This window comes from Solanum dulcamara, chromosome 8, assembly GCF_947179165.1.
Source record: "Solanum dulcamara chromosome 8, daSolDulc1.2, whole genome shotgun sequence".
Taxonomy (NCBI): Eukaryota; Viridiplantae; Streptophyta; class Magnoliopsida; order Solanales; family Solanaceae; genus Solanum; species Solanum dulcamara.
Genome location: NC_077244.1, coordinates 64,866,434 through 64,888,149, shown reverse-complemented (window position 1 = coordinate 64,888,149; position 21,716 = coordinate 64,866,434). Strand labels below are relative to the sequence as shown.

Sequence of the window (21,716 nt, the reverse complement as noted above, 5' to 3'; positions counted from 1 at the left end):
ATCAATACTCGAGTGATAGCTATTATTATACGAAAACTCTGCCAAGGGTAGAAATTGATCCCAATGACCACCAAAATCTATCACGCATGCACGAAGCATATCCTCTAGCACTTGAATTGTCCTCTCAGACTGCCCATCGGTCTGAGGGTGAAATGCAGTACTAAGATCCAATCTAGTACCTAACTCGGCATGCAAGGTTCTCCAAAAGTTAGAAGTGAATTGCGTACCTCTATCTGATATGATAGAAATTGGAACTCCATGTAATCGAACAATCTCGTGGATATAGAGTTTGGCTAACTTTTCGGCATCATACATCACCTTGACTGGAACGAAGTGAGCAGACTTAGTTAACCTATCAACAATCACCCATATTGAATCAAACTTACCTAATGTCTTTGGAAGGCCGACCACAAAATCCATTGCAATCCTTTCCCACTTCCATTCAGGAATGGGCATTCTCTGAAGTGTCCCTGCTGACAATTTGGACAATAGGCAACAAAATCAGCAATGTTACGTTTCATTCTGCTCCACCAATAATGTTGTCTTAGATCGCGATACATCTTGGTTGCACCAGGATGTATAGAGTACCTCGAACTATGAGCCTCTGCAAGAATAGTCTGAATTAAATTATCAATACGGGGCACACATACCCGCCCCTTAATCCTCAAGATGCCTTCCTCATCGATCACGGCCTCCTTGGCCTCTCCCCGCAAGACCATATCACGAATTCGACTCAGCTTCTCATCTTCAAATTGCTTTTCTTTAATTTTGTCAAGGAAAGAAGATCTTGCCTCCACACAGGCCAAAAATCCTCCCTTCTCAGTTACTTCCAGCCTCATAAAGTCATTAGCCAGAGTTTGAATCTCTCTAGCCAATGGACGTCTGGAAACCTGCAAATGAGCTAAACTCCCCATGCTCCCTGATTTTCTGCTCAAGGCATCAGCCACTACATTAGCTTTTCCTAGATGATAAAAAATAGTGATATCATAGTCCTTTAGCAATTCCATCCACCTCCTCTGCCTCAAGTTCAAGTTTTTCTGAGTGAATACATATTGTAAACTGCGATGATCTGTATACACTTCACATTTTTCCCCATATAGATAATGTCTCCACTGCTTCAATGCAAATACAACCGCAGCCAACTCTAAATCATGGGTGGGGTAATTACGCTCATGCACCTTCAATTGCCTTGAAGCATAGGCAATCACCTTCTTCTCCTGCATTAGCACTGCACCTAAACCAGAATATGATGCATCACAATAAACAATGAAATTCTTACCTTCTACTGGCAGGGCAAGAATTGGTGCAGTAGTCAATAAGGTCTTGAGTTTCAGAAAGCTCTTTTCACACTCATCCGACCATACAAATGGAACTTTCTGCTTGGTCAGATTAGTCAGCTGGGAAGCAATAGAAGCAAATCCCTTGACGAACCGGCGGTAGTAGCTAGCCAAACCAATAAAACTCCTTACCTCTGAGACATTAGTGGGATTTGCCCAACTTTTCACTGCTTCAATCTTCTGGGGATCCACCATCACTCCATCTTTAGAAACCACGTGCCCTAAGAAAGACACTGAATCAAGCCAGAACTCACACTTGGAGAATTTGGCATATAACTTCTTCTCCCTTAACAATCCCAGAACAGTTCTCAGATGCTCTTCATGTTCTTTTCGGCTCTTTGAGTAAATCAATATATCATCAATAAAAACAATAACAAAGAGGTCCAAATATGGCTTAAAGATTCCATTCATCAGACTCATGAAAGCAGCAGGCGCATTTGTAAGCCCAAAAGACATTACTAAGAATTCATAGTGACCATACCTGGTTCGGAAAGCCGTCTTTGGTACATCTGTCGCCCGTATTTTCAGCTGGTGGTAACCAGACCTCAAATCAATTTTTGAGAAAACACAAGCACCCTCCAACTGATCGAATAAGTCATCAATGCGGGGAAGAGGATACCTATTTTTAATAGTCACCTTGTTTAGCTGCCTATAGTCTATGCACATACGAAGGCTACCATCCTTCTTCTTTACAAATAAGGCTGGAGCACCCCAAGGAGAGGCACTCGGTCTAATAAACCCTTTACTTAACAACTCCTGAAGTTGGGCCTTCAACTCCCTCAACTCAGCTGGGGCCATTCTATAAGGTGGAATGGAAATAGGGCGAGTGTCGGGCTCTAAGTCGATACAAAAATCTATATCTCTATCAGGTGGCATGCCAGGTAAGTCTGCGGGGAAAATATCCATAAACTCACGAACTATAGAGATAGATTCAATCGTCGGCACATCAGAATTATCGTCCCTAAGATGTGCTAGGAAGGCTAAACAACCCTTACTCACCAACCTCTTAGCACGAAGAAAAGAGATAATCTGAACTGGGGTGGAGATATAGTCACCCTCCCACACCAACTGATCCATCCCAGGCTTGGCTAATGTCACGGTCTTAGCATTGCAGTCTAAGATAGCAAAATTTGGAGAGAGCCAGGTCATACCCAAGATTACATCAAAGTCAACCATCTCCAGAATAATTAAATCTACATAAGTTCTGCTCCCCACAAAAGTCACAAGACAAGACCTATACACTTTCTCAACTAGCACAGACTCACCAACAGGTGTAGAAACACGAATAGGCATGTCAAGTAAGTCACAATATAAATCAAGTCCATCAGCAAATGTAGGAGATACATAAGAAAATGTGGATCCAGGATCAAACAATACGAAAGCCAAGCTATCGCAGACCAGAAGAGTACCTGTGATAACAGCATCGGATGCCTCTGCCTCTGATCTCCCAGGGAAGGCATAACAATGGGCTCTGTCACCTGTTTGACTATGTCCCTTACCAGGCTGTACTCCAGTAGTTCCAACCTGCCCGCCACCCCGGCCGGACTGGCGACCACCACGACCTTGGCCACCACGTCCTCCAGAATGACGGCACCTACCATAGCCGTCGCCTCCACCTCTAACTGCTGGGACTCTATAACCCTGATCATGCCCAGCCTGACTCTGCCTTGGACAATATTTTCTAATATGTCCAGGCTCACCACATCCGTAACAAGTCTTAGGGTCAAGAGTGGGTCTTTGTGAAGACGAAGAAGACTGAAGATAACCCCCAAAGTTAGAAAAAGGCTGACTAGTCTTTAACGGACCTCCATCTGAAACCTGCAATGAAGACTGAATAGGACGGATTGAATAATCTCTAGAACTTTGCCCTCTGGAGTAAGAACCACTAAACTCACCTCCTTTACGAAACTTCTTGAATGTTGTCTCTTTAGTGAAGTTATCTGGCTTCACCCCCTCTACCTCTATCACAAAATCAACCACTTCCTGAAAGGATTTTGCTGAAGCAGCAACCTGTAAAGCTGGAATTCGCAAATCTGACCTCAATCCCTTCACAAAGCGGCGAATTCGCTCCTCTGGACTGAAGCAAAGCTGAGTAGCATATCTGGCTAAGGCACGAAACTTGGCCTCATAAGCGGCAACAGACATCCTCCTCTGCTCTATATTCAGAAACTCGTCTCTCCTTCTGTCCTTTAAGGTCCGGGGAATATACTTCTCCATAAAACAATCAGAAAAGGTTGCCCAGGTCATAGGTGGTGCCTCTGCTGGTCGGCACTCCACGTGAGACCGCCACCACATTTTGGCGTCTCCTTGAAACTGGTATGTCACAAACTCAACACCAAATCGCTCTACTATATCCATTTTATGAAGCAGCTCATGACAATCAACAAGGAAATCATAGGCATCCTCAGATTCAGTACCCCTGAAGACTGGGGGTTTCAACTTCAAGAACTTAACAAAGAGATCATGCTGGTCACTTGTCATTACCGGCCCTGTAGTCAATTGAGGAAACATGTTTGTCCCCAAAGACGCAGTTATGCGGGGAGCCATAACAGCTGCATGTTGAACTCCTGGAATATGAGGTGCTGGGGGAGCTTGTCCCTGATCGGATAACCCACTAAGATAGGTGAGAACCTGGTGGATCATCTCTGGAGTAGGCTGGGGTGGTGCTTCCCTCTCATGAACCTGCTCCTCCTCCACCTCAACATCATCTCTAACTACCTCATTAGCCAGTGGAGGGGTCGCTGCTCTTTCCCTGGCTGGCCCAGCTGTTTGGACCCTGCCCCTGGTGGGCTTTCTTCCGCGACCTCTACCACGGCCTCTCGTTGCTACTCTTCCTCTGCCTACAGCCCCAACGGCTGGCTCAGGTGCTCTTGTTGCTCTAGTTCTAACCATCTGCGAAAGTAAAGTGGAGAAGGTCAGATACCAATTTGTATCACCTAGATACCAATTGGATTCAAGTAATAGTACGAAAGAAAGAAGGAATGGAGTTTTCCTAAAGTCCTGTAGCCTCTCGAAGAAAAGTAAAGGCGTCCCCGTACCGTTCCGCAAGACTCTACTAGACCTGTCCTTGTGTGATGAGATCAATGAACCTAAAGCTCTGATACCAAGTTTGTCACGACCCAAACTGAGCCGTGAGTGGCACCCACACTTAACCTTCTGGGTGGGAGAACCAACGATACAAACCCCAACTAGTAACAATAACGCGGAAACTTAAATAAATATATTTTTCCCCAAAATCTGAAAGTCATCACATTAAGGACATCTAATTTCTAAAACTAAGTCTGGAAGTATCAAACACTAAAATAAACAAATAACAAAATGTGTCCGAAAACTAAAGACACCATGTCATAACCGGGAGAATTCATCACGAGCTAGAAGGATAGCTCACCCTGAAATCCGATGATCTTGAGACTGACTAGAGCTGAGGTCGAGTCGAAGTCTGTGGAACACTCGCTGCACTCCACAAAATAAAACAAGAAAGATACAAGTAGGGGTCAGTACAGGACAACATGTACTGAGTAGGTATCATCGGTCGACTCAAAATAGAAATCAATATACATAAAATAATAGTGGGAAATCAACAACAACACTTAACAGGTGGCAACCAACAAACAGTTACATAACCGGTCAACAATATCAAGATCACACATGAGGACTCAAGCCTCCACACCACACTCTTCGAAATATGAGTTTTTGGAGATTGGGTAGCATTAAGTAATTTTAATTTATTTCCCTTTAATATTACCGTGCCGGAACGTGACACCCGATCCAAATATACTGTGTCGGAACGTGACACCCGATCCAAATATACCGTGTCGGAACGTGACACCCGATCCAAATATGCCGTGTCGGAACGTGACACCCGATCCAAATGTAATTAATTTATCATTCCTTATGATTATATTCCACTTCATTAACAATATTTCATCAAGCCTTCTTTATTCAAGGCACCATTTTTGATAAGGCAAGTTCAAGATTATAGATTTTATGGCCTCGGGATTTTAGACCAATCACAATAACATATCAACCATCCAGACCACAACAATTAAATGCGTAGTAAACTTCACACATATTACTCGATGAATATCAATCACTATTAAGAGTCTATCTATGATGTAGAATAAAACCATAACCTACCTCCACCGAAGAACCAAAGTCAAGCAAGCTAATTCACCGGTGATTTCCCTTTCTTCGATGCCTCAAAACGTTTCCAATCTATCAAGTATACCATACTTATAAGTAAACAAGTTTGTAGACCTCCATACTATATATATGTTTAACCTAGACCCAACAACTCACCAAATTCTATTATCAATTTCCTAAAACTCAAGCCTAGGATTAGGTCTTAATTCCTCCAAATAATATAACTTTGATGGATTTCATATAAACACTACATCTAATATTTAATTACATATCTCAATATGTCAAAACTTGAATTACAATATTATGACCATAAGAACAATTTTGAATCAACAACAACATTACGTAAATTAACATCTAAACCGAATGAAAATAATATAATAATAACATTCTAATAATGCCTAGGTACACTGGAACACAAATAATGCGCTGACTATATATATGTTTACATAACTTAGAAATTAGCATGCAGAATGCTATATGTAACAATCCCATACACTTCTTACTTTTATGGTAGTCATTACCTATCAACATATGCATATAGAGAAATTTAATTTGGTGGGAAAAAAAAATTTCTTACCTGAAGTCGTTTTCACTATCCGCCGCCGCACAATTGCAGTTGCCTCTTTTTTTTTTTTTTTTTTTTCTTTCCTTTATGTATTAATATTCATAAATCCTATCCTTTTATTTTAATAATTGGTATAGAGTATTAATTAAATTATCAACTTAACCCACTAACTAAATTAGTTATTTAAACTTACCCCTCAACTAATTAACCGTAGTTACCGAATAGTCCAAAATATCCAATTAAAAATTTACGGAGTGAGTCTTTTATGAAATAAAAATTCTTAATACTCAAAATGACCTGATGGGTCGTTACAGTTTAAAACAGAAACAAATGACATCTCAAAAAATCATACAAAATTTAAACCAGTAATAAACACAGATTGCATGTTTTATGCCAAATTCATATAAAAAATAAAGTCATTTTGTGTATATAATGAGTATAAACCTAGAATTTCAAGGTACAACTAATATGAATGCAAAATTGCAATCTTCATACCAAAATCAAACCAACTTATAAAGTAATATTTTGTGTATATAATCTATATGTAAATAAACTTGAATTGTTACTACTTTTTGAATGCAGTGTTTTTCAAAACTAAAATTTCAATCTAGATACTAATTTTAATTAAGTTTTCATATTATTGTCTCTTTATTGAATCAAGATTGAATGAATCTTACCATATTTCATACTTAAAAAAATTATGTTACTTTACAAATTTTATATTAAAAAAAATAAATTAAATCATGGATGAAAGCATAAAATTTGTATTGAAGATAGATAGAGAAGAAGAAAGAAACAAAACGTGCATGACCAAATTAAAGAAAAAATAAATAATGCGGGTATATTAAGGAAGAAAATTGCGTGAGAATATTAAGGAGGGATTTAAAAAATAAAACATATTTAAGAAATAAGAATACTAAATTTTAAAAAAGGATTTTCAAATTAAAAAAAAAATGATATCAATTTTCAAAACAATAAATAAAATTCGTAGAAAGAAGGAGGAAAGGAAAACTAAAACAGGAGATTGATATTATTAATTAGGAGATAACAATCAAAATAGTGTCCAACTAATGGAGAAAATCAAGGATTGATATATCTGGACATTAAAAATTATATTTAAGAAAAAAAATATTATTATTTAATTACTTAATAAAATATAATCAATTAATTAATAAATTAAATCTGATCTGTTAATACTTGTAATTAAAACTTTATAAATAGTAATTAAAAAAAAGTAGATATATAGATTGTAATATTAACCCTTAAATAGTTGTGTGGGGTGATTTTTTCCAATAAAAGTTTTACATTAAGCCCAAAAACAATGAGACTTTTTATTGGATTGCAATTTTGATTTTTGAGCTCAAAAGCTGAGCCCATCTTAAAATTTTTCTAATGGTGGAAAAAAAAGGAGGAGAAATTATTCTTAAAATTGGATTTGACCCCACACGTTTCAACAAACTTTGAACCCCTTAATCATTGAACCAAGTTTCTCATTGATGTTAAGGAGGTAATTTTCCCTTAATACCTATACTCATAAAATCAGAATTTGACTTTGTATATATGTAACGACCCATTAGGTCATTTTAAAAACTAAAGCTTTTTATTTCATAAAAGATTCATATCATAAATTGTTAATGGGTATTTGAATTAGTCGATAATTACGGTTATTTAGTTGAGGGGTAAACTTAAATAACTTATTTAATTAGTGGGTTAAAGTGTTAATTTAATTAATACCATATACCACTTTATTTACTAATTAAATAAGTTATTGAGATTTATCACTTTAATACATAAGATATTAGAAAAGTTAAGAACAAGGGCAGAAGATTACCTGTGCGGCGTCGAACATAAAACGAAGCTGCCAATTTGCTTCAAGTAAATAATCCACGCCTAAATCTTTCATTATGAATGTAGGTAGTCATGTTACTATTATTATTATAATGATAACTGATGAAAGAGGAAGGAGAGAAATTAAATGGGGCAAATTTAGTTGTTGCAAGCATTGTTATTATCATTATTTTACTAATATTTTGGTGCCTATTGAGCAGTGATGGGATGATAAGTAGATTCATCATCCATTACTATATAAGCTAATTCATAAATATGTTGCTAGTGCTTCTTTTTTTTTCCATAGTGGTAATTTCAAGAAAATTATTTTAACTTTGATTCCGTGATGGAATTTTTATACAACATTATAAGTTTAATTCAACTTTTGATATATTGAGATAAGTAATTAAATATTAGGTGTATTGTATTATAAGAAAATCATTAGAGTTATGATATATGAGGAATTGGGGCTTAACCTAGGCTTGAGTTTTAGGGAATTGATTATAGAGTTGAGTGAGTTGTTGGGTCTAGGTTAAACATATATATAATATTAGCGTCTATGGATTTGTTTGCTTACGAATATTGTATACTTGATAGATTGAAAACGTGATGCTTCGAAGAAAGGAAAAGCATTGGTGAATTAGCTTGCTTGACTTCGGTTCTTCGATTGAGGTAGGTTATGATTTATTCTATATCATAAATAGACTCTTAATAGTGGTTGATAGTCATTGAGTAATGTGTGAAGTTTACTATGCATTTAATTGTTGTGGTTTGGATGGTTGACATGTTGTTGTGATTGGTCTGAAATCTCAAGACCGTGGAATCCATAATCTTGAACTTGCCCTATCAAAAATGGTGTCTTGAATAAAGAAGGTTTGATGAAATATTATTAATAAAGTGGAATGTGATAACAAAGAATGATAAATTAATTATATTTGAATCGGGTGTCAAGTTCCGATAGGGTATATTGAATCAGGTGTCACGAGCTGACATGATATTATTGGATCGGGTGTCACATTCCGACACAGTAATATTAAATGAAAATATATTAAAATGACATAATACTACCCAATCTCAAATAACTCATTTTCCAAAGAAGCGTGATGTGGAGGCTTGTGCGTGATCTTGATATTGTTGACTGGTTATATAATTATTCATTGTGTTGTCACTTGATCTTGATCTTATTGGTTGTCACATGTTAAGTGTTATGGTTGATTTTCCGTTATTACTTTATGCATATTGATTTCTATTTTGAGTCGGTCGATGACACCTACTCAGTACATGTTGTCCTGTACTGACCCCTACTTGTAATTTTCTTTCTTTTATTTTGTGGAGTGAAGCGAGTGTTCCATCGACTTCGACTCGACCTCAGCTCTAGCCAGTTTCCAGCACATCAGGTTCCAAGGTGAGCTATTCATTCTAGCTCGTGTTGAATTCTCTCGGGCATGGCATGATGTCCTTAGTTTTCGGACACATTAAGTTATTTATTTATTCTGGTGTTTGATATTTTCAGACTTGTATTTTAGAATTAAATGTCCTTGAAGTGATGACTTTCAGATTTTGGAAATGATATGTAATAGACCCTAGTGGATTGTTATTTCTTATTTTCGTAAGTTGGGCTTCTGCATTATTGTAGTATTCCATAAGGTGAATTGCTAACATAAGTTAGGTTTGTAGCGTTGGTTCTCCCACCTAGGAGGTTAAGTGTGGGTGTCACTCATGTCCTATTTTGGATCGTGACAATATACAGTGTAATTTTTTGACGAAAGAGGTTCGGATGAGTCTACTTACCTCCACATAGCTCTGCCCTGTCGTTGATGTGACCCTCTTTAAGGATTTGAAATCTTATTTATCTTTTTTGTAGATTTTTTTGCCTTTTTTATTTAATTTTAAAAGACATAAAGTTTCACCTCAAAATTTTACATAATATTAAAGATATATCGTAAAACACAGCTAAAATAGAATGAATCAATAAATTAGACAAGAAATTTGAGAGGAGAGCCTCCTTATTTTTCTAATAGGTATTTACAAAAAAAATGCTTGAAAAATGATGGCCAAAAGCGACGGACAACATCGTTTTGGGGACAAAATCGACGTAAAAGCGACACAATCACTTTCATCGCTTTTCAAGAAGCAACGGATTTCGTCGCTTTTTTTTATCTTATTTTTCTGCTTAAGAAACATACGACATGGTTGAAGATAGGGCTCTCCGGCCATTCAACAACATTTAGTTTCCATGTAGACAACAACCAAGAGATAATTATAAATATTTAAGATCCCGTGTACCTGACTCAAATTATAACAGAAAGAATAAGGTTGGGGATAGAAGCCTACGACAACCACACGAATTTCTCAGGAAAAATTACCCACCAGTGGAGAATCCAATTTTCACCCAATGGGGGACAACTACCCAATCCCAACAATTCTCCCATGGACAGAGCTCCCTTTCTATAACCCCCAACAATCAAGTGTGACAGTACTGAGAACGAACTACCGAACAGTCTCGCCGATTCACGTATCAATTTTTGACCCTTCAAGCAGTAGTCACGCCCCACCTTCACACCAACCACATATCGAATAAAACACAACTATTCTTTCATCGATGACACTCCAACAAGGAATTCGCCCAAAGGTTTACATTCTCAACTCCATGAAATCTTATTCATAAATGTGCATTTTTAAAAAAATTCCCATGACATCTCATTTAAATACATATTTACGATAGGATTTCATGGATTTGAGAACATAAACATTTGGGCGAATTTCCTATTGGAGTGCCATCATTGATGGTGGAGTTATGTCTTCTTCAATTTATTGTTGGTGTGAAGGTAGGATGTACCTACTACTCGAAGGGATGGAAATTGGGACGTGGATCGATGAGACTGGTGTGTTGTTTGTTTAGAGTACTGTCACTCCTAATTTTGGGGTGATAAAAAGGGATTCGGTCCATGAGATATCCGCTGTGATTGGGTAGTCTTCCCCCTATTGGGTAAAAATTAGATTCTCCATTGGTGGATAATTTTCTGGAAAATTCATATAGTTATCGTAGGCTTCTATCTCCAACCTCATTCCTTTTGTTGTAATTTGAGCCAGATACACGAGGACTTGAATGTCCATAATTAGTTCTTGATTTTTGTTCATATGGAAACTAAAGTCGGTGAATGGCTGGAAAATCATATCTCCAATTCTAATTGAGGTGTTTTATCAACAGAACGAAAATGATACTATTGAATATTAGCTGTTGAAGCATTGTTGGTGGTGGCGGCGGGGTGGTGGTGGAGCGAGATGGTTTGAATGTCGACAACGGCGCGATGACAGATGAGGCATGGTTTGTAAGTAGAAATGAAGGTGGTAATTGAATAATTGGATGTGTGAGACGTTTGCTTTCCTTCTTATAATTCAGTGGAGGGAGATATGAGTGTCTATTTATAGTTATAGCTTGTATAGCTATATTATGTTTATCTCTTTCAAATTATATTAATAGGATTGAAAAAGATATTTTATTATTGGTCAAGATATTTTAATATTGGTCAACTTTGCAATAATGAGGCACATTTATAATTGGTCCACTGAGGCCTCTTAAATTTGCCAATATATTTCATGGTCATCCAAATTAAGTCATATTTTAAGTCATATTTTAATTGAATATTTTAACTCCTAATAAAGTGTACAAAATAGTTATTTTTTGTCCAAATTTTGATTGTTTTTTATATTTGTGTGTTTTTATTTATCTATTAAGTAGTTAAATTGACCATATTAAATATCATCTCTTATAATTATACAAATTCACCTCAAAAAATATATTCCCGCCTTCTTTTCCAAATAATTTAAAAGCAAATTCTAATTAATATGCCAAATTTAGAAACAGATCAGTCAAAGATTATAGTGATCTTGGATTTAAAAAAAAAGGCTAAGTGCAATGACTCTTTTGTTTTTATATTACAAACATTTCTTGTAACTTCTTTTATTATACTAAATGTACTCTTAAGTTTTAAAAAACTGTAAAAAAAGAAAAACACCTCCAAAATCTGTTTTCTCTCTTTCTTAAATAAAGAATCTCACTAATTCAACAATGGGATTTGAATTAGTGTAGTTACACAGTAAATCTATCAGTGAGTTACTATCTATATTAATGAGTGATATTCTCAAACACATTTGAGCTTTATTCATTTTAAATTAAAACAATTAATGATGAATTTATCTAGTGTTGTTATATTTCACATTTTTTTTATATAGAATACAAAAGTTATTTATTGTTTACATGTTTTTACTTTACATCAAACTTCAAAGTTGTAGATACTTTTAAAATGTAGGAAAAATTACATGAGATGGCAAATATTATTAGTTTATTATTCCATATAGGTATAATTTCATTTTAGGAAAAAGGGTCAAAATTACCCCTTTAACTTTCATTTAATAGTTAAGTTTATCCTTATCGTTAAAATTGAGTTATTCATGACCTCACCGTTACAAAACTCGTCACCCGTACCCCTCATATTAACGGAAAGCCCCAAATCAATAGATATTACCTAATAACCCACAACCGAAATATATAACCCAAGCCCGACCCAACTAACTTAATGGAGTTTTCCCTAAAATGTATGTGTCCCATTTGCCATTTGTTGCTCAAAATTAGCTTTAGGCCCAATGTTTAAAGTCCAATCAACATCCCTCGTTTTCCCCAGAGCTTCTCTGCTTCACAATCTTGGTAAGGCAAGTATCCCCCATAAACGAAAAGCTTCCATTTTACCTTCGGAGAGAAAAACGATGAAGCTCTCACTGAAACTCCAAGACCAATCTCAAATCCACAACCACCAAAAACAATCACAAACACACCCACTTCTCCTTCGTGCCAAAATCCCCATTTCCATTTTCAACCTTCCTTTCCTCTCTTGCTTTTCCACCACCACCCACCACCCTTCTGATCTCTCCCTTTCTCTTGCCACCAGTTTCCCTTCTGGACCTATCCTTAAACTCGCCTACTCCACTGCATCAACCCCCAGCTCCACTAGCTCCATCGCCCCTCCTTTAACTCTCACTCTCAAATCTGGAATTGGGGTTTTTGGGTCTCCCAAGAACTCACCTTTAGCCATTTCTGCTAACTTTTCCTTCTCCCCTTTGAATCCTAATCAAACTCCCACTTTTACCCTTCTCTTCAAACCCCAATTGGGTTCTTTTTCGCTTCGTAAAAGCACTGTTTCTGACCCGAATTCTAATTCTAGTGCTGTTGGTAAGCAGAATGGTGATGGGAATTCATTTGGGTTTGTTCCTTTGGAGAGGCCATCGAGTTTTAAGGAATTCTCGATGGAGGACTATGCTAAAGATTCGATCTTTAAGGGGATTGCTGTAATGGCGAAGACGGAATTGCCTTTGACGAAAAGGGTTATGATGGATTGTCGTTGGGGTGTGAATTTCCCCAAGGATTTGGGGAACAGGATGCCGTTTTTAAGTGTGAATAAGATCGGGATTAAGAGAGTTGAGGAAGTTAAGGAGGTGAAGGAGAAGAAGGATGAGAATTCAGGCGAAACGGAGTTGCTGAAAGGTATGTGTTTTTGGATGAAAAAGGAGTTGGAGATGTTGCAGAGAGAGAATAGAGAGATGAAACATAGGTTGGAGGAAATGAAGATGGGGAATGCTGTTAGAAAGGGTGTTGGTGAGGCAGAGTTTGTAGGTGTGCAGGTGATTGAGAATTCAGGGGGATTTGAGCAGTGGAGGAATAAGAGGAATAGTGGGGGAGATAATGCGAAGAAAGAGGTGAAGAAGAACACCTCCAACGGGAATCGAGCTAGTGATGTTGAGAGTGAATTGCAGAAAGCTATTAGGGCTGCTTCCTCATCATGAGGTTCGAATTGTCTGCTAATTAGCTCGAGTAAATAGTTAATGATTACTTCCTTTCTTAGTATGCAATGTATATATGAATGAGCTTGCTGTAACTCAAGTGAGATACCTATCTCCTTAAGGAGGGTTAGAGTGATGAATAATTTATAGTTTTACTTCTCTAGACTATAGAGAAGGCTTCAAGTCCTCCCTTGTGAGCGTTCTAATGTTAGCTTATCTTTATTCCCTTATCTGACTGGGGAAATTATTGCACAAGTTGTGGTTGGAATTGTTTTTAGATTTCTATTGCTTTGCAAAAGGAACTTGTTCGTTGTTGTATAGTTCTATTTAACAATCGTACAGGAGAATGAGGAACAATTTAGAAAATGTTGAGCTTCGTTTTCTTTTATTCCCTATTGGAAATCAATGACATATTTACAATTTATGTTTCCTTACCTTGCATATAAGTAATTTCTCTGCAAAATGCATATAACATCCCTTTTCTCATTCAGTAAACTGATGAGTTCCAAGTTTGAAAAAATGGTTTTGACCAGTTTTTCAAGTGTTTTCCCCCTCCACAAAATATCAACTTTTTTTCAAGTTAAATGCATGTCCAAATTGATGAACATAAAAGGGTAGCTTGGTGCACGAAGCATTCTTCTTTTTGCAGGGTCGGAGAATGGGCTGCAATGTGGACAGCTGGGCTTCCCTTTTTGAGAACATTATTTTGGAAATTACTGTGTACTTCATTTGTTCATGAGAACCCTTACTCGATGAGCACATTCAACTTAAGTTGGAACTTTGGAATGTTTACCTTGTCGAACTTTAGGACTGGGGCAGACATAAGTTCCAACAACTCTTTTCATGTTGTCTCCACACTGGTAAACAGTTGTTATTTTATGTGCTATCTGGAGATGCTTCTCTATTATCAGATGCTGCTTGGGGTTGTATAAGATGTTGAAGACCACATAACGCGCTTCCTTTAGGCTTCATGCCACTCTGTGTAGCTGGCAAATGTTTTACTGCCTCTGTTTCTTTGTTCCAATTGTTGGCAGCCTCTTCAATGCTTCTATTTTTTGTTTCTGACCAGGTTCAATCCTTGTGTTGATGTGCTAAGCTGGTTTATGTAGAGGCTTCTAGTATATCTGTCTTTTGTTGTGGCTATAGAAAATGGTATTTATCTAGTTATTTGAGAAGGTTGATAGAGGAAGGGTCAATCATTGCTTCATCATTTAAGATGGTTAAATTAGAGATGATATACAAGTCTGCCATCCCCAAGGAATGTCATTGTTTGTTGACATCTCGAAGTTCTTGCTTTGCGTTGTTGTCGTGATTTGGCGCTTTCCTTAACATGGCTCTGCAACAGGGATAGTCCATATTACTTATTTCTGTGCCAAACAACACTAGTGTGCTACAAATCTCTTCTCAACGTGTTTGTGGACGCTCAGATCATCAGAAACATTCCTGTATATGCCATGATTGGCTCGATTAACATGCCGGAGATGGTAAAATGAACGCTGCTTGGACATAGTAAACTCCATTAAAAAATTTAAATATTGCAAACGGGAAAAGTCTTGGTGCAATATATTGTCACGATAGGTGACTAATACTAAAATAATATGTACCCCAAGAAGATGACTAAATTGACTGAGGCAGAAAAATGAGTAAATTGAAACAGGTCAATTAAATTGCGTGTGTTTGAATGATTACTTTCTTAAATTTCATATCAAGTTAAAATAAAACAAATTAATTGAAATAGAGGGAGCAATATTATATATATATATATATATATATATATATATATATATATATATATATATATATATATATATATATATATTTTTTTTTATTTATTTTTTTTGATTTTTTTTATTTACTTCATATCAAAGTAAATTAAATATTGTGTTTTAAAATAATCCCTCATATGTCTTTTCATTTATATAGTTCGGCCTATTACTCTCTTTCTTCTAGATCACAATTAACAATATTTGGTTAAGCATCTTATATGGCATTGCTATTTGATTTAACATGAAATTTATAATATTAACTAGCTTGCTTAGTAAAATTTTAATAATGATTAAAAAGAGAATTGAATTCAAATTGAAGCTTATGGTTTCTGTGACAAATATACTAATATTATTAACAAAAAAATTTAGAACCCAGGATAATTCGTCGACACTATAATCTTTGTGATAGTCTCTGTTCTTCGGCTGAACACTTTGTGTGTATTAAATAACCCCACAATCAAGGGCGGATTTATGTAGATCGGAGGGGGTGCCACGCCACCCCGTGGTCTCGGTCGAAAATTTATATATACATGTATATTTGTATACATATTTATAAGAAAAGTATAAATATTAAACGTGGCATCCCTAAAAATAATGAATTTTGTTGTGTTAGTGGTTAAAGCTCAAGTTTATCACCGTCGGAATGCAAATTCAACCCTTTCTTAAATTTTTTCAATCATGCAAGATGTCAGTAGCGAATTTATTTTAAAAAGAATTGGGAATAAATAAATTAGAACCCTAGACCTCTTGTAAGTAAAATCTTAATCAAACCAACAGAACAAACCTACATTTTGTAAGCATATTTACTAATTAATATTAAATATTATCTTGCTCTACATTGGAGTTTTTGCTATAAGTTACTGTTCAAAGTAGTATGACACCCAGAAATTCAAAATTTTAAATCCGCTTCTGCCCACAATTTAATAGCTTGCAAATCACATACAAATGTAAAAAAACATTGACTCGACTCAAAATACATTGAAGAGAGATTGATTCCGAATCATCCTTGTAGATAACCATCCTTCAAACCTATCGAGTCATCCCGAAAAATGAAAATATTAAATTAAAATCTAAAAAATGAATAATTTAGTGAATTAGAATTATTAATGGGAAGTTTTAAGATATAAAAAAACGTGAGAGGCACATAAATTAGAAAGGGAAAAATATTATTTTTGTTTTTATTTTTGTGTATTGAGGCGAACCCACCGAGAAAATTTTGATGGCAACGGCGACGTCAACCGGCAAGGGCGGCAGCAGTAGCAGAGATGGGACAGCGAAAACGATGGTAGCTGATCAAATTACACAGTCTATACAGTCTACTTCCAATCTCCTCCATCTCATGCTTCAGTCTTCCCCATCCCAGGCGCTTATTTTCTCTTTCCTTCCTTTTTCTTTTTTTTAGATCAGTTCATCTTCTAAAAATTAATTTGCCAGGTGTTTGTTTATGCTGTTGTAGCAAGTGGTCTACTTGATTGTGTTCTAATAGCTAAATTGCCGAAATGCTGAATACAGCTCCACATAGAACCAAAACGTTTCCGTAATTGGGGTTTTATTACTTTTGCAGAAAGTTCTTAGCTGAAGTGTGATTGATGGGTAGTGGGGGAAACCAAAAAAGAGATTTCTTCAACAATAGCAATTATGAGTGACCTTCAAGGCAATAAAGCTGCTAATTAGGGATTTTTGTCGAATCACTTCCGCCTTTGCTCTACGTATCAATGCATTCTTGATCTCTATTGTATTCCCTCATCCATTTTAATTTATATGACACTCTTTCCAGTTCGAGACATACCTTACTGTGTGATATCATTCCACAAATACTTATAATACTTCAAAATCATCAACTAACTTATCAACTACTTTTATAATTTCTTAGGTCAAATTACTGTTGTAAACTCCGTGCTCAATTAAATACCATTATATAGACGGATATGTAGGGAGTGTCTTTTTAAAGCTTTGGGCAAAAAGGTTCTGGATTAAGAATGTTTATATCCATAGTATCCTTGACATGTTCTTCATGTAGTGCCTTTTTTTTATATTGTAAAAATAATAATACATGAGTACACGTTAAGGCCACTATGGATTTAACGTGTACTTCATGTATAGCTGACAGATTTCTCGATATGTTTCAGGCCGAACTGATGAAGCTACCAAAGAGTCTTTTTGCCAAGACATCTACTATCAAGAATACTGAGCTGGTATACAGGTCCTCCTATAGTTATAATTAACAAATTTCAATTAAGGTGACCCTGGAGGAAACCTCAATCCTAATTCTATTGCTTTGGTTTGCTCGTTGCAGGTATTGGAGCAGCTACCTCAGGTGATTTCATCATTGGATGCTCATATGGACAACGGGTTAAAAAGGTTAGCCCTTTCACGTATTCTTGGTTTCCAAACTAATGGTTGATGAAATTACCTTGTAATTAGCTTTTTTCTTTCAAAGTGAACTTGTAATATGCAACTAGATGTTTGAAATGTGTCAATGCTTAAATGATCCGAAAATGGTTTTAATTGGGATGCTGATCATCTATCTCATTTACACACTGAAAATTGTCTTCCACTAAAATGTATATCCTGCCTTTACTTCAGAAAAAGAAGGTTGTTTCAGGGTATGGAACTAGGTAGATATGCTCTAATGAGAAATTATACATTGATCAGCTCTCTTTGTAGAGCAAGAGAAAGGGAAAGGAGGAAAGATTGGCATCATGTGTAAAAGAGAATGTGATCTTTGTATAAATAAATGTTTCAAGTCTGTAGAGTTGCATAGCACATTATTTTTCCCACGTTAGGCATGAAGATGTGACTTAGAATTTTCCTTTGACTAACTCTAAACTTGCGTGGATTTTCACAAGTTTGACCATTGAAGTTCATTATTAGTAAAGCAAAGAACTGGGATAGAGTTTTTGTAAGCTTGACAATAGATGAATTGCTATCAGTCTTGTCTAATGCTAGTGTGATCTTACTTTGATAATTGCAATAGAAGTTGCTTCCTTTGAGATGGAGGAATTATTCTTCCGGAATTCAGCTGTCTTGAATACTCCTTTTTCAACTGCTCTCACATCAAAGTTAATGATTGCAGTGTTCCTCAGCTGAAAACTGTAATGCAGCTGCTCTCAAACATAGAAAACTGCCAGCTCAAGACCTTATCCAGGGCTCAAGCTATTCAACAGGTATTACAAAATACTCCTACCCCACCTCCCTGCTCCCACCCCAAAATGGAAAAATATCCCAAGAGGTTATTATCCCTCTCCTGTTGGATTGTCAATCATTCATATATTTTTGGGGGTTTATGTAGTTGTCCTTACAGTTGAAAAACTTCCTAGAGTGAACATGATAGCTGCAGCGACCCTAACTTTTAGTTTACTCTCTTTAGACAATTACTGGCACCTATGTTAACTTTCTCAAAAAAAAAAAACAATTACTGGCACCTCTTAGTTATAAAGGGTGCAAAAGTTCATCAACTTAATTGCTTTCAAATTCTCTGTTTACTGCTTGTGACAATATTCCTAACTACCCAATTGCATGACTGTAATTTTTTTAATGATCAGTGCATGACAATAAATTCAGTGACAGAAATTGCATAATACCATGTAAGTGAGGTCCTTCCGACATTGTAAATTATTATTTTTGAAAGTCCCATTGCCTGCCTTCTTTTATTCATGTCCTATGAAGACCTTTTTTTTCTTTCCTGTGCTTTTGGAGAACTTTTCGGGGAATTTATAGTTTTTCAGATATCCTTAAGCGGAGTGGTTTTGTTTAGTATAGTATTTTTTCTATGTTATGTTTAAGCTGCTTCAGACATTGTCTTTTAAGCATATTCTCTGTAGATAATCTATTTAGAACTAGAACGGTGACTAACTTATTTATCCCACCTATATTTTCAGGAGACTGAATCAGTAGAGCAACCTCCAGAAGCCAACTAACCTTCCCTAGGATGATTCAATAAAATATCAGAATGCTGGGCAAGGTTATAATCATGTCATCCTGATACTTAAGTCTCTGATACAACTACAGAATTGATTAATATCGTTCACTGGTTAGCAGAAAAACTCTTAATGCTTCAGCTCTAGTGATGGTTTGGTTTTACTTAGAGCTATAATTGTGTGTAATACAATCAAATCCTAGAGTTGAACTGAGATTTACTTGCCTTTAACATGTTGCAAGTAGCCAACTCTTACTATGTTTTACTGTAAGCACTAATTATCTGCAGTCGGGGTGGGAGCCACATTCGATATTTGCTCATGTATATTCTTGATACTACAGATGTTCATATAAGAAAAAATTATCAACATTAGACTCTGGTCTTAATAGTGGTTTCTTTAGATCTTGTCATTTCTGGCTTCTTCACTAGAGTGACTTCTCTTAATTGATGATTCCTAAATAATTTTGTTTCATCATGCTTGTTGTGATCAATGTTTGCTTAGAAGTGGCAGGTTTCCTCGTCATGGTTGGCATTGGAATTGCTACGTCAATTCTTCTTATAAGGGTGATGTCCAAGTCAGGTTGCAGCAAACTCGGCTATTCCGAGGAGTATTGAAATGTTTACATCATTCAGACATACGATTGCATAGTACTGTAGGATCAAGCAGAAAAAGTTCTTACCACTGAAATTCCAGCTTAACATTTGATTAAGATTGTTCTTCACCTAATGAAGACAAAACGATTCGATAGGTAACAAACCACTATTCGATTTTATTTTTATTTTTTGGATTTTGCAGGAACTGTGTTTGATGGAGATTTTGAAATGGGTAATGTTTTGACTTTTTACAAGATTCGAAGAATTGAGTTTGGACCCAACTTTATCAATTTTCTTGTAAGAATGCCAATTTCATTATTGATTATTCAATTTTGACATTAACTATTGATGAACAAAGTTATTCAGTATTCGTGATGAAGGGGTAATGTTTAAACAAAGTAATTCAATACTCCTCGTCTCCTTCGATTTCGAATTATCCTTAAATAAGTGATTGAACAAAAAAAGTGATTTTTTAATGGTGTAAAACTCTATGTAGTAAAATAAGAGTAATTTTAGAAGAATAAAATCAATTTCCTGTTGAAACTTTAAAATAACACTTATTTTGTAATGGCGATAGAGTTGGCAATTTCGGAAAAATTATATAAGAAGATATGTATTTATTTTACATAATTATAGTTTAAAATAATAACGCTTCATAACTATAATTAGGGTTTATAGCAATTTTTTCTCCCCTCTCTCTCCCTTGCCTCTCTTCCCGCTCTCTTTGCACTCTTGCTCGCCTTTCTTCTCTCTCTGCCCTCTCTTTCTCACCTCTACTCCCTTCCCTCTTTCTGCAATACAAATGATGACAGTTAATGGTACAAATACAACTGATAACACAAACACACATGGTAACATAAATGCAATACACTAGACAACAAAAGAAATACAAATATAACTTATTACGAATTACAACAATGATATAATTGTATTTATCAATACAATTGTATTCGTTAACATACTTGATACAATTGATTTGTATCAATGAATTGAATACAATAGTCTTGATACAAGTATATTCATTGATACAAATCAATTGTATTCGTGATATAATTATCTATTAGATATACAAATCAATTGTATCTCTCTTGCCCCTGTCCACTCTCTCCCAGATCTCACTCGCCTCTCTTCTCCTCTTTCAATCTCGCTCGCCTCTTTTCTCCTTCTAGTAGCTAGTTTTTGATACAAATCAATTGTATCAATTGTATTCGTGATACAATTATTGATCAAATATACAAATTAATTATGTCTCCCTCGCCTCTCTCTCTCTCTCTCAGATCTCGCACGCCTCTCCCCTCTCTCCCAATTTTGCCTTTTCTAACATATAGTTACGAATTGTAATTAAGCAAATTATAGCTATAGATCTCTAATTAATCTCAAACTATAATCAATTTGAATGTTTTTTTTATTTATAAAAATCAGTTAATTTAACTCATATTTCAATGAGTTGGATCACTTGTATTTCAATTGGGTAAATTTGGGTTTTCATCTATTGTTAAATTATAAAAATAGAAAAAAATACTTAAATACACAACCTATTTTATCATATTCTCTAAAAATTCCTACTGTTTGAAAATATTTCAAGAATTCTTATTTTCCTTTCTCTCTCTCTGTCCAATTTTCAGATATATAACTCCTCACCTTCCCACTTCCTTTTTAACTGTCCTAAATTCACACCTAAATTACCGCCTCTATTTCAGTCATTTTGATTTTCAATCGCCTTCTTC

General features: G+C 35.7%; 2 protein-coding genes and 1 long non-coding RNA gene across 6 annotated transcripts; all 3 read left to right on the top strand.

Annotated features, from left to right (window-relative positions):
- The first annotated feature begins 7,845 nt into the window (after nucleotides 1–7,845).
- On the top strand, nucleotides 7,846–11,417 carry LOC129901705 (uncharacterized). The gene is made up of 4 exons (XR_008769922.1): nucleotides 7,846–7,920; nucleotides 8,470–8,544; nucleotides 9,213–9,277; nucleotides 11,084–11,417. It is a non-coding gene; the product is annotated as an uncharacterized LOC129901705 (long non-coding RNA).
- A 1,086-nt stretch (nucleotides 11,418–12,503) lies between these two features.
- Nucleotides 12,504–13,893, top strand: LOC129899048 (uncharacterized). The gene has a single exon (XM_055973820.1). It carries the CDS (start codon nucleotides 12,520–12,522, stop codon nucleotides 13,711–13,713), a length of 1,194 nt encoding a protein of 397 aa, XP_055829795.1. The 5' UTR covers nucleotides 12,504–12,519; the 3' UTR covers nucleotides 13,714–13,893.
- Nucleotides 13,894–16,615: 2,722 nt separating this feature from the next.
- LOC129899047 (tobamovirus multiplication protein 2B) lies at nucleotides 16,616–20,255 on the top strand. 4 transcript variants are annotated; one of them, XM_055973818.1, is made up of 6 exons: nucleotides 16,620–16,839; nucleotides 17,606–17,671; nucleotides 17,773–17,837; nucleotides 18,553–18,643; nucleotides 19,358–19,440; nucleotides 19,907–20,255. In XM_055973818.1, the coding sequence occupies exons 1-5, from the start codon at nucleotides 16,696–16,698 to the stop codon at nucleotides 19,394–19,396; spliced, it is 405 nt and encodes a 134-aa protein (XP_055829793.1). In that variant the 5' UTR covers nucleotides 16,620–16,695; the 3' UTR covers nucleotides 19,397–19,440; nucleotides 19,907–20,255. The 4 variants fall into 4 exon arrangements, with proteins under 4 accessions (XP_055829794.1, XP_055829791.1, XP_055829793.1 ...); XM_055973817.1 differs by having other exon boundaries at nucleotides 19,898–20,255; XM_055973819.1 differs by lacking the exon at nucleotides 19,358–19,440 and having other exon boundaries at nucleotides 16,616–16,761; nucleotides 19,898–20,255.
- Nucleotides 20,256–21,716: the final 1,461 nt, after the last annotated feature.